Source organism: Mus pahari, chromosome 19, assembly GCF_900095145.1.
Source record: "Mus pahari chromosome 19, PAHARI_EIJ_v1.1, whole genome shotgun sequence".
Classification (NCBI taxonomy): Eukaryota; Metazoa; Chordata; class Mammalia; order Rodentia; family Muridae; genus Mus; species Mus pahari.
In genome coordinates, this window is record NC_034608.1 from 3,026,984 (window position 1) to 3,039,431 (window position 12,448).

General features: G+C 43.1%; 1 protein-coding gene across 1 annotated transcript in view; it reads left to right on the top strand.

The window, feature by feature from the left end:
- Nlrp9 (NLR family pyrin domain containing 9) overlaps positions 1–9,651 on the top strand; it is a 13,744-nt gene extending 4,093 nt beyond the window's left edge. Inside the window, exons 4-7 of the mRNA XM_021219544.1 lie at positions 2,139–2,309; positions 3,497–3,667; positions 5,224–5,394; positions 9,029–9,651. Coding sequence (XP_021075203.1) covers positions 2,139–2,309; positions 3,497–3,667; positions 5,224–5,394; positions 9,029–9,122 — 607 coding nt within the window. The 3' untranslated portion in view covers positions 9,123–9,651. The remainder of the gene's footprint in view (positions 1–2,138; positions 2,310–3,496; positions 3,668–5,223; positions 5,395–9,028) is intronic.
- The last annotated feature ends 2,797 nt before the right edge of the window (positions 9,652–12,448 follow it).

Below are 12,448 nucleotides of genomic sequence, written 5' to 3' on the forward strand. Positions count from 1 at the left end.
CTCTTCCAGAGGACCCAATTGTTTCCTAGCACCTGTGTTAGGCAACTTAACATCCACTTGTAGCTCTAGGTCTGAGAACTCAAACTTCCTCTTCTGGCCTTCACAGTCACCCTCTCTCACATGGACAGAGTACATACAGCTCAACACAGATACACAAAAATAAAACACATACTCAGGTACATCTCGAGTTCTAACCCTGCAGGAGGCTGAGACAGGAGGATTNCAAGGTCAAGGTCAGACTTCAGAACAGCCCATGTAAAGGTGGAAGGAGAGAACCAACTCCCCACAGCTGCTCTCTGACCTTCACATGCCTATGTGTAGGTCATATGCATATGAACATGCATATGTTCCCACAAACATCATAGACACATATGCACAATCATAATCATTTAAGTTTTTCAACTGATACTGAACTTAACATTTGTAGATTATTTTTTGTTGTTGTTATTTCCCCAGTCAACAGTTAGTTGGTGTTTAAATTGTATAATATAAGAAGACTGGGGGAGAGGCTCTGCAACTGCCTGGCAAATACAGAAGTGGATGTTCACAGTCATCCATTGGATGGAGCACAGCTAGAGAAAGCACCCAAAGAGCTGAAGGGTTCTGAAGCCCCATAAGAGGAACAATATGAACTGACCAGTAACCCCAGAGCTCCCTGGGACTAAAACACCAATCAAAGAAAACACATGGTGGGACTCATGGCTCTTCCTGCATATGTAGCTGAGGATGGCCTAGTCCGTCATCAATGGGAGGGGAGGCCCTATATCCTGTGAAGGTTCTATGCCCCAGTACAGGGGAATGCCAGGGCCAGGAATGGGAGTGAGTGGGTTGGAGAGCCAGGAGAAGGAGTAGGGGATAGGGGATTTTCAGAGGGGAAACTAGGAAAGAGGATAACATTTGAAATGTAAATAAAGAAAATATCTTAATAATAAAAAAAGAAGACTGGAAGAGGCTGGAATTAGTATATGGAAAAGTAAAGACAAGTTGGACACATGCTGAACCATTGTACATAGAGCTCTTGAGTACCTGCAGAGTTTTACATCCACAGCGACCCTGACCCCACATCCACACTCACCCCTGCTACCCATAGACATCAAGAGTTTCATGCACTAAATTTCCAAAGCTGTTTGACTAGATTAAAGTGNCTGTAACAGACACCTAGACTTGTGTCAGTAACTTGGTTTTGGCATGCAGAATGGGACAGTCACAGAGTATAATGCCTATGAATCCCTAAGCTTCATCTCATACTGAATGAACCTCTCTTGTAATTGTGGATATGATAAATGAGTAGGCTAATAAGGAAGAAAATTAAGGACTTTAGAACACGGGAGAGAGGTTTGGTGTTTTGGATAGGGCCAATGATGGTGATTTTTCATGTCATGTATTCCTATATATTTCATATTATGATGGATAGTGTTAGCTGCCACCCTGGCACAATGATACTCACCTGAGAAGTATCAATAAAGGAGGATCTAGGTGGGCCCATGAGCATGTCTCTAAGAGATTGTCTTAATTATGCTAATTAGTCTGTGAAGACCCAGCCCACAGTGGGCAGCACCATTACCCTGGGTTTGAGTTCTGGATTATTGAAGAATGGAAAATATAGCCATGCACCTATGAATTCGATGTACCTTTGACTCTAGATGTGATGTGGCCAGCTGTTTGAGGTTTCTGCCCCCTTGATTTCACACAGTGGAAGAGTGCAATCTGCAATAGTGAGCTAGATTAGAACCTCTCCCAAACATTGATTTTTATAAGAATATTTTTCTCACAACAACAGAAATGAAACTAAACCACATAGACATTATTTTTAAATATATTTTCATACTGTTTATTATACAAGACAACATTGATATGGTTTTCTATATTACAATAATCATGTAACTATAAGAAGTATCATTGAGGCATTGCTAATATAAAGGATTTGGATTAGATTCAGGTAAGGTCTTCAAAACATTAGCATTGTCANTGAATTTACTCAGTTTCAATGCTAGATCTAGTGTGAAATCAGATGAAGGGAAATATGTTCCACTAAGCCAAAAGTTCCTCATCTTGCTTGAATATTTTGTCACTGCTACATATAAAATTGTAGAAATGTCATGTTTTTGCTATTACATGCCTTTCTTTCCCTGTGACAGGTTAGCCAAATGTTCCCTCAGTGAGGAATGTTGGCACTACCTTTCAGAAGTTCTTAGGCGGAACAAAACCCTGAACCACCTAGACATCAGCTCCAATGACCTGAAGGATGAAGGGCTAAAGGTTCTCTGTGGGGCTCTNACTCTCCCAGACAGTGTCCTGAAGTCACTAAGGTAGGTTTCTTTGAGCTTGGCCTTGGAGGCCCTGTTTAGGAATCTTTAATGTATATGCCTGAGAGTATGCAGGGTAGAGTCACTCACCGTAGGCGCCTGAAGACCCTTTCCTTAGGACAGATAGATCTGTGCCTTGGCCTCTGTGTCATGGTTTTGGTGTGTGGTGGGAAGCCTATGAGAATGTAGACACAAGGGACTGAGAGAAAGAGAGGAATTATGACTAGAGCCAAAGGGATGGTTAAGAAATTTGGATGGGCGCTAGAAGATGAACAAATATCAACAGATGGAAAACTGGAGCCCAGATCCTAGACAGAAGGGTGTATTAGTGAATTTCTCATCACTGTGACTATGATGAAATATCTGACAGAAGCAACTTAAGGGAGACAGGGTCATTCAAGGTCATGTTACAGAACGTTCTCATCTCTCCTGTTGGGGAAAAAAAGCATGATGGAGTGGCCTCATAGTGGATAAAAATTCTTCTCAATATTGTGCATCAGGAAGCAGAGTGTGGAACCAAAATCAGGGCCTAGACTATAATCCTTAAGCCTACACCAAGTGGCCCACGTCTACCTGTTAGACCCCAATGTTCGAGAGGTCCAACAACTTCCAAAAACAGTGTCCCCGTCTGGGGACTAAGTGTTTAAATACAGGCGCCTGTAGGAGACATTTCGTGTCTGACATTTTTTCTGGCAAACAAACCCATGTGTTCTGCAAGAGAGGTGTGCTCTTAACCTCTGAGCCATCTCGCCAGAGCATGTTTTAACTTCCATTACAATGTATTGCAGTTCACCTTCTACACCATTGTTAGTACCCTTATGTGCCTGATCTACTCCATTGTCGTTGCCGATGGACCACTGAGAACATGGTGTTTCTTTTTCTTTTTTCAAAGATTCATTTATTTATTTCATGCATGTGAGTACACTGATGATGTCTTTAGACACACCAGAAGAGGGCATCAAATCCCATTACAAATGGTTGTGAGCACCACGTGGTTGCTGGGAATTGAACTCAGCTCCTCTGGAAGAGCAGCCAGTGCTCTTAACCACTGAGCCATCTCTCCAGCCTGAGAACATGATGTTTTCTAAATTGCCGAGTGCTGTCTGCAGTTCCAGGCATCACTTGGCTTTGTGAAATGTTTCCTGTTCAGATCAGGGAATAACCACTGTATTGTGATTTTTCTCTTACAGTGTGAGATACTGTCTCATCACCACTAGTGGTTGCCAGGACCTGGCTGAAGTCTTGAGGAACAACCAGAACCTGAGNAACCTACAGGTTTCAAACAATAAGCTAGAAGACGCTGGTGTGAAGCTCCTGTGTGATGCTATAAAACATCCCANCTGCCACTTAGAGAATATTGGGTGGGCGTCACCATGGTCATAGCTGTGTCTTTGAGGGTGGCAAAAAGTGGGTGGTTAATGTGCAGAAAAGTAAGGTAAAACTCTATAGGGGGACTGGAGAGATGGCTCAGCGGTTAAAAGTACTAGCTGCTCTTCCAGAGGATCTAAGTTCAATTCCCAGCACCTATATGTTATCTCACAACTGTCTGTGACTCCAGTTTCAGGGGACTTGACACCCTCATACAGATATTCATACAGGCAAAATACCAGTACACATAAAATAAAAATAAATAAAATTTTAAAAACTCGATAGGCAATGAAGGTAACAATCAGTTAGCAGTAGTTATATTAGTAAGCTACTCCAAAACCTCAAGCCTGAAAACAGAGAGCCTTTAGGGCTGGCTGATTGCTAGCCTAGCCAGGTATGATTTATCTCTACTGGGCATACTTACAGAATTGATCATCTAGGGGACTGTAATATGGGGCATCCTAACTGTTGGGAATGGAGGCAGGAAAAGGAGATGGTGTGTGGATAGATGTATAGATGGATGGATGGGGAGATGCATGGATATGTGGGTAGATGCCAAGTTGATGAATGCATGGGTGGGAGGATGATTAGTTGCATGCAATGCGTAGATGTTTTTTACACAGATGGATGCATATTTANTTGGGTGAGTCCATAGATGTTTGGATGTATAGATGCATTGGTGGGTGAGTGATTGATGGTTGCAGGTATAGATATATGCTTGTCTTCATTGATGGAAGCCTGCATAGATAGGTAGCTCTTACTTGGATAGGACCATATATGGATACTGGATGCAAGCATACATGGTTGGATAGGTGTAGGAATGGATGTCCACTGGAGATGACAGGAGTGAGGGGACCACATCTCATTGACTTATTTGAGTGGACTGGTATGGCAACTGCTTTGGCTGCCATAACAAAAATAGATCGACTGGCTCATACAGTAGGTATTTATCGATTAAACACAGTTGCAGAGGCTAGAAGTGACATTATGCATCAACAGGGATGGTTTCTTTAGAGCACCAAACAAGGTCTATGTTCCAGGCATTTTTCATTGACTTGAAAATGATTGTCTTCTCCTTGAGTCTTCACAGTTATACAAGATTAGATTCCCACCCTATTGTCCTCATTTTAATTTAGTTCCCTCTCTAAAGATTGTCTGAAAATCCATACTCATGGGATACTGGAGATTGGGACTTCAACATATGAATTTGACAGCATGTAGTTTAGTCCATAGCAGAATGAATCTCAAGGGTTCAAATCAAGAAATATCAAGGTGCTTAAGATGTAGGCTCGGAGCTCCGCAACCCTTGTCCACTGTTTCACTGTAGTACACAGTGAGGTCCAATTTCATCCCAGCTTCAAGGGCTGGGACAGCAGGCCATTAGTGGAATGATTAGTTCACCATAGACATGGATACTGAGAATGAGCAATTGTGGTCATATCTGCCACTAGTCCTCGAGGCTATGGAGTAAGCATACTCTAGATGACTGAGTCACCACCCACCCCCATGCCTTCTCACCCTGACACAGAACTATTCTTTTTTGTTGCAGATTGGAAGCCTGCGCACTAACTGGTGCCTGCTGTGAGGACCTTGCTTCTGCTTTCACCCACTGTAAGACCCTGTGGGGCATCAACCTGCTGGAGAACGCCTTGGACCACAGTGGATTGGTTGCATTGTTTGAGGCTCTGAGACAGCAACAGTGTACCCTGCATGTACTTGGGTGAGCTGCCCTCTCTTTGGTGGGAAGAGTCCTTAGGGATAAGAAGGGATAAACTGAAATCTGAAATGCCCTGCTAATAATATAATTTAAGATAGAAATCAGAGCTAGGGGCATGGCTCAGGCCGTAGAGTCCTTGACACACAAGTATAAGGGACCAGAGTTTGATCCCCAGAAACTACATGGAAAAAGTCAGGCATAGGATTTGTATTTATAATCTCAGTAATGGAGAGATAAAGACAAGGAGAATCCTTAATACTCACTGGCCGGCCAGTCTAGTCAAGTTGGTGAATTCCAGGCCAAATGAGAGGACCCCCACCTCAGAAATCAAGGATGACACCTGAGGTTGGCCTCTGGCCTCCACCTACTTATACACAGGCGCCCAAAATGCAAGTAACTCAATAATAAGATGATCACACCAATAATAATCCTGCCAATGCCACACCAGTAAGCTGAGGGACTATAGGCAGGTGATTGGCGTTTAGGGAAGGGACACCATAAAATATTTTTAAAATTAAAATTAAAAATAAATTTAAGTAATGTTCTCTCTCTCTTGGGGGTGCCGTTACAGGAGTATTAGATTCAGTATAAAGCCCTCCCTTGCCCTCGGACTGGTCGGGGCCTAAGCACTGGTGATGCTTGGTACTATTGTAAAGATAATATATAAATATGCTTGTAAATATAACTATTTATGCAGACAGTCCTGACTTCAGATTGTTTGGATCTACAATATGAAGGCATGTCCCAGTCATTCACTATTTTCTCCAACACAGTAGTCATTCATTACATGAGATAACATCTTTAACATTTCAACATTTTAATATAATATCGTCTTTATGTTAGGAGATTTGGTTTTGTGGGTGCTCTGAGAACCTTTAAGATAGACTAAGTGAGCTAGGGTGGTCTGCTTGTAGATAAAGGCTTATATTATGCTTTTGTCGTGTAAATACGTGATTCAGAGTACTTTATATAAGCATAAGATATTTTATAAATATGAGATACACTATATACTACTATTTTTATAATCTTCAGCATTTATCTCTGTTGTTTGTTTTTCCCCCTGTGGTCTTCAAACCCATATGAGATCAAGGTGATTTTTTGTGAAAATATGTGAGTTCAGGTGCACATGTGTGTATACATTATGTACACAAACATAGAGACCAGAGGAAAACCTCTAATGGCCATCCATCATCAGATGCCATCCACCTCAGTTGTTTTTGAGATGGGATCTCTCACTGTAACCTGAGAGTAACACATTTTGTAAGGATGGTTAGCCATCAAGTGCTAGGGACCTGTCAGTCTCTGCTTCCTTGGTTCTTGGACCACAGTCTTATGCCACTCTTTCCAGCTTGTTATGTGGGAGTTGGGAAGTAGCCTGAGGTCCTCGTGTAGCAAAACACTTCACTGGGGAGAGCCATCTCCCCTGGCCTTCAAGATCAGGGTCATTTTAGGTAGTTATTTAAGCTACTCATTTCTAGGAAAGTGAAAACTTATAGAGGTGTCCAACCTTTTGTCATTGCAACATGCCACATACAGAGTTCACGCTCAAAAGCTGTTCAGTTTGTTTACAAAAAAAAAAAAAAAATTTATTTTGAGTAAACTTACACTTTGGTGCTAGCCCTTTTCATAGCTACCCTCATCTATGTATGGCTCATGGGTGACAGACTGAGTATGCCTACGAGATGTCTATAACTCTAACTCTCCTGGAAGGAGGACGCAGGCTTACTTTCTTAAGATTTACTCTTGCCAGTTGCCTTGCCCCCTCAAAGTGTTGAGTGCCTGCAAGATTTCTTTCTTACTTAGTGTTGGCTGGAGGTTGAGAGGGTGCCAAGTGGGAGTGGATGCATAACAAAGCAGAAAGGGGTGAGTTATCTGTCGTTTATTGAGTCACCCAGCTCTGCATCTGATTACAATTCATCCATGTTTACCTGCACCCTGGAGCAAGGTATCCATTCTTCTGATTTGATCTGCAATGTAAGAGTTATTCTTTGACATGAGAAATTCAGAGCTATATAGGTGTCAGATAATGTGATAGATATTATGAAACCAAATAAGTTTCTATGATGTCCTCTTACTCCACTATGGAAAGTATCAGAAAGACATATATTACAATTAATATATGCCCTAGTACATAGTTCATTCCTACAGGACAAACCTACTTAAAACATAAAAATACACATAACATGATGATCTGAATGAAAATGTCTCCTATTAGCTCAGATGTTTGAATATCTGGTCTGCAGTTGATATTGTTATTTCAGTAGGTTTTGGAGGTGTGGCCTTGCTTGAGAAACTATGTCACTGGGACAGCCTCATACCACACCCAGTGAGCTTTCTCTGGAACAGCAGGGGTTTTAGGCAAATAGACCTTTCCTTCTGGAAATTGGACATGGTATTTTATCACAATAATAGAAAAGTAATTAACATAGACTGAAAACAGATGGGAACCAGGATATGTGAGAGAGAGACAGAGGAGGGTGGAGTGAATGCACATTCATGAGAACAATTACTGGTTGGAGCTTGAAAAGAAAATCAAGTCTTTTCCAAGTCTTCTATGCAAACCCCTCAGGCTTAGAAGGCGTTGGTATTTGTNGGAAGCACTGGAAGTACCACCATTCTGAATGTTGAAACCAAACTGAAATAAACCGCAGTTAGGGTGTAGAGTTCACAGCACAGAGATGGCCAGAGCAGAGGCTGCGATGAAGATCAGTCAAGTAAAGTGCTTGCAGCGAGGTATGGGACCTGAGGTCAGGTCTTCCCCGTCCACCTAATAAACTTGACTCTGGTCTCATGTCTGTAGCCTTAGGGCCAGGGAGGAAGGTGGAGATAGGAGGCTCCCTGAAGCTTACGGTCAGCCAGTCCATGAATGGCAGGTTCAGTGAGAGACCCTGTCTCACAAAGATTAAGGTGGAAAACAATTGAAGACACCCGACATGGACCTCTGACAGACAGGCATGCATGCACATATACACATACACACATGGGCAGACCAACCAATTAAGATAATTTTTTATTTCCTTTTTTTAGACTTTATGTATGGGTATTTTACGTGCACGTATATTCTGGCTTAGGGGCCAGAAGTTGGTATCAGATCCCCTGGAACTGAAGTTACAGATGGATGTAAACTGCAGTGTGGGGAATTGAACCTGGGTCCTCTGAGGGAACAGCCACTGCTCTTAACCACTGAGCCATCCCTCCAGTCCCTAGATCAGTTTTTATGGAAAAGTCTGGATGTTAAACGTGTATCAGCACACGCTATCATAGCATGGCTGCGTCACCCCATTTAGAGGCAACAGCAGGGTCACCTGAACTTGGCCTTGGAAAAAAATTACAGAGGGAAACTGAGATGTCGGAGAGCAAAAGGGAAGGCGTGGAAAAGTGGCTCCTCAGTTAAGAGCATTTGCTGCTCCTGCAGAGGACTCAGCCTCAGTTCCCAGCAGCCTCTGACATGGCAGCTCCCTACTGCTCTAACCCTACTCCAGCAGGTCCAGTGACTTCTGACTCCTCAGGNACCTGCACACATGTGCTGCCCAGAGATTCACATAGGCGCATGCACATACATAAATAATTTTAGAAAATTAAATCTTAAAAGAAGAATAAGTTAATTAAAGCTTTTTTTTTTTTTAAATCTTTCTAGACTTCGAATTACTGACTTTGATAAGGAAACCCAGGAGTTCCTGATTGCTGAGGAAGAGAAAAACCCATACTTGAGCATCCTAAGCAGTGTGTGAGGCAAACAGGGGTGGACGTTCTGGTGCAAAGAACCTGGCTGGATTCTGACCTCAGACTACCTCGAACTACCTCCAAAAGAAAGAGAGCAGGATCCTTAATTTGACCCATTGTATACAAAAATTACAGGTCACTAACATGCCAATGAGATGTAGTTTCTTTACCCTCGCCCCTCCCCACTCAGATGTGATTTGCAAAATGGATGTGGCTTTTTGTTTGCACTATAGATTCAAACAGGCCAATTCAAATGATGGTAAAATGACTGCCTTATAATAAGTTTTTCCCACACTGGTATTCTGAGCATCCAATAAAGCCTGTAAGTGTATCTTTACTTTTAAAGATAAAAGTATCTTTAGAAATCTCTTAAGATGAGATTTGCCTGTTGGTGGATTACTGGACCTATAGTGTCGGTCCAGGCAATAATGGTGCCCCAGAAAGTTGTTAGGGAAATGGATAATGGTTGGGGACATGATAATGGAAACTGTTGCTGTTTTGTGCTTTTTATTAAATAATAAATTTAGGCATGTTCTAAATCTGCTGACTTCTAATTTCAAATGTTAATGCATACATAGCAGTGTATGAGTGTGTGTGTGTGTGTGTGTGTGTGTGTGTGTGTGTGGTTTATATGTGTTCAGGTCCTTTGGAGCTGGAATTACAGACAGTTATGTGCTGTCTGTCACAGGTATTGCAAACTGAACTTATGTACTGCAAGAGCAGTACGTGAGCTTAACTGCTGGGCCGTTTCTAACCTCTCTTCTGTTTCAAATTAGAAAGATAATGGCCATACCAAGACCCTGACAAAGGCTGATCCAACTTGATTCTTCCTCCTATTAGCAATCTCATTAGGATGTTTTTTCACTTCTCTTTCTGGATGAAGGAGTTTTAAAAGCACATTTTTATAATCTTATTAGATCAATGAGAATTTCATGCAATACGTCTTGATCATATTCTTCCGCCCTCCTCTTAACTCTTCCCAGATCCATCCTCCTTCTCCTTTTTTATTAGATATTTTCTTCATTTACATTTCAAATGCTATCCCGAAAGTCCCCTATACCCTTCCCCGCCCTGCCACCCAACCCACCCATTCCTGCTTCCTGGCCCTGTCATTCCCCTGTACTGGGGCATATGATCTTCTCAGGACCAAGGACCTCTCCTCCCATTGATGGCCAACTAGGCCATCCTCTGCTACACATGCAGCTAGATACAAAAGCTCTGGGGCTGCTGGTTAGTTCATATTGTTGATCCTCCTATAGGGTTGCAGACCCCTTTAGCTCCTTGGGTACTTTCTCTAGCTTCTTCATTAGGGGCCCTGTGTTCCATCCAGTAGATGACTGTGAGCATCCACTTCTATATTTGCCAGGCACTGGCATAGCCTCACAAGAGGTAGCTATATCAGGGTCCTGTCAGCAAAATCTTTCTGGCATATGCAATAGTGTCTGGGTTGGGTGGTTGTTTATGGGATGGATCCCCGGTGGGGCAGTCTCTGGATGGTCCTTTATCCATCTCAGCTCCAATCTTTGTCTCTTTAACTCCTTCCATGAGTATTTTGTTCCCCATTCTAAGAAGGAACAAGTATCCACTCATTGGTCTTCCTTCTTCTTGAGTTTCATGTGTTTTGCAAATTTTATCTTGAGTAGTCTTAAGTTTCTAGGCTAGCCAGGCATGGTGGCACACGCCTTTATTCCCAGCACTTGGGAGGCAGAGGCAGGTGGATTTCTGAGTTTGAGGCCAGCCTGGTCTACAGAGTGAGTTCCAGGACAGCCAGGGCTCTACAGAGAAACCCTGTCTCGAAAAAAAAAAAAAAAAAAAATCACACAAAGGGCCTGGAGGAAGTCAGTAAGAAAAAAAAAAGTTTCTAGGCTAATATCCGCTTATCAGTGAGTGCATATCATGTGTGTTCTTTTGTGATTTGGTTACCTCACTCAGGATGATATCCTCTAGATCCATCCATTTGCCTACGAATTTCATAAATTCATTATTTTTAATAGCTGAGTAGTACTCCATTGTGTAAATGTACCACATTTTCTGTATCCATTCTTCTATTGAGGGACATCTGGGTTCTTTCCAGCTTCTGGCTAATATAAATAAGGCTGCTATGGACATAGTGGAGCATCTTCTGGGTATTCTGCAGTATCTTCTGCCCAGAAGAGGTATTGCTGGGTCATCCAGTAGTACTATGTCCAATTTTCTGAGGAACCGCCATCCTTGTACAAAGCTCAAGTCTAAGTGGATCAAGGAACTCCACATAAAACCGAAGACACTGAAACTTATAGAGGAGAAAGTGGGGAAAAGCCTCGAAGATATGGGCACAGGGGGAAAATTCCTGAACGGAAAACCAATGGCTTGTGCTGTAAGATCAAGAATTGACAAATGGGACCTCATAAAATTGCAAAGCACGCACACATACACACGCACACCACACAAAAGGAATGCAGAGTGTTGTGTTGATGGAGACTCTGAGCTTCACAAAGTCCACAACAGCCCTGGGAGATGGTAGACGGACAAAGGTTGGTAACAGCTCCTTCAGGACTTCCTGTCCTTAATTATTGTTATTATTAATAGCTGCTGGGATTCAGATTCAGGACAAACTGCTGAGGTACGTGTTTAACACACCAAAGTAGACCGGGCCTCCAGGTTCTCCCAGCATCCGGTCCCTCAGCCTGTACTTGTTACAGGGCATGGCTGGCACACCCCGTCCTCTGCCCTGAACTTTCCAACCAAGGGGCTGGGCTTCCCTTCCCCCGGATGCTTTTCTCTATATAATCCAGACATTTTGGACTCCCTTCTTTCTTCCCTCCCCCTCCCTTCCTCCCTCCTCCTCCTTCAACCTCCCCCTCTCTATCCCGCTCCCTCCCTCCCCTCCTCTGTCCTGCCCTCCCTTTCTGAACATTTCCACTCTCCCTGGGTGCAGGCTCTTTCTCTTCCCTCCCCGCTTTCTCCCTCCTCATGGCAACATCCGTGGCCTCATTCCTTGGGATAACCCTCAATAAACCTGTGTCTACGCTTTAAATTGGCTTGACTTGGCTTCAGTTTTGTCAGCGTAGAATAACTCTGAGTCCAGTTAGTGCTGACCATGTGTATAGGTGTGCATACTCGTGGAGTCATTCACTAAGTGCCAGCGAACCTGCCAGCAGTCGAATTTCCCAAGGAAGAAACTATTCTCCTTCCCTCCCTCCCTCCCTCCCTGGCAGCTGTCAGTCATCAAAAGTTCCTCAAGTAGGGGTTGGGCCTTTGGAACCCCGCCCCAACCCTTGCTGAATTCTGACTGCCTAGAACTTGTGCCAGTCTCTTACAGGCCACCACAGCTGCCATTCTGTTTCCAGGCAGG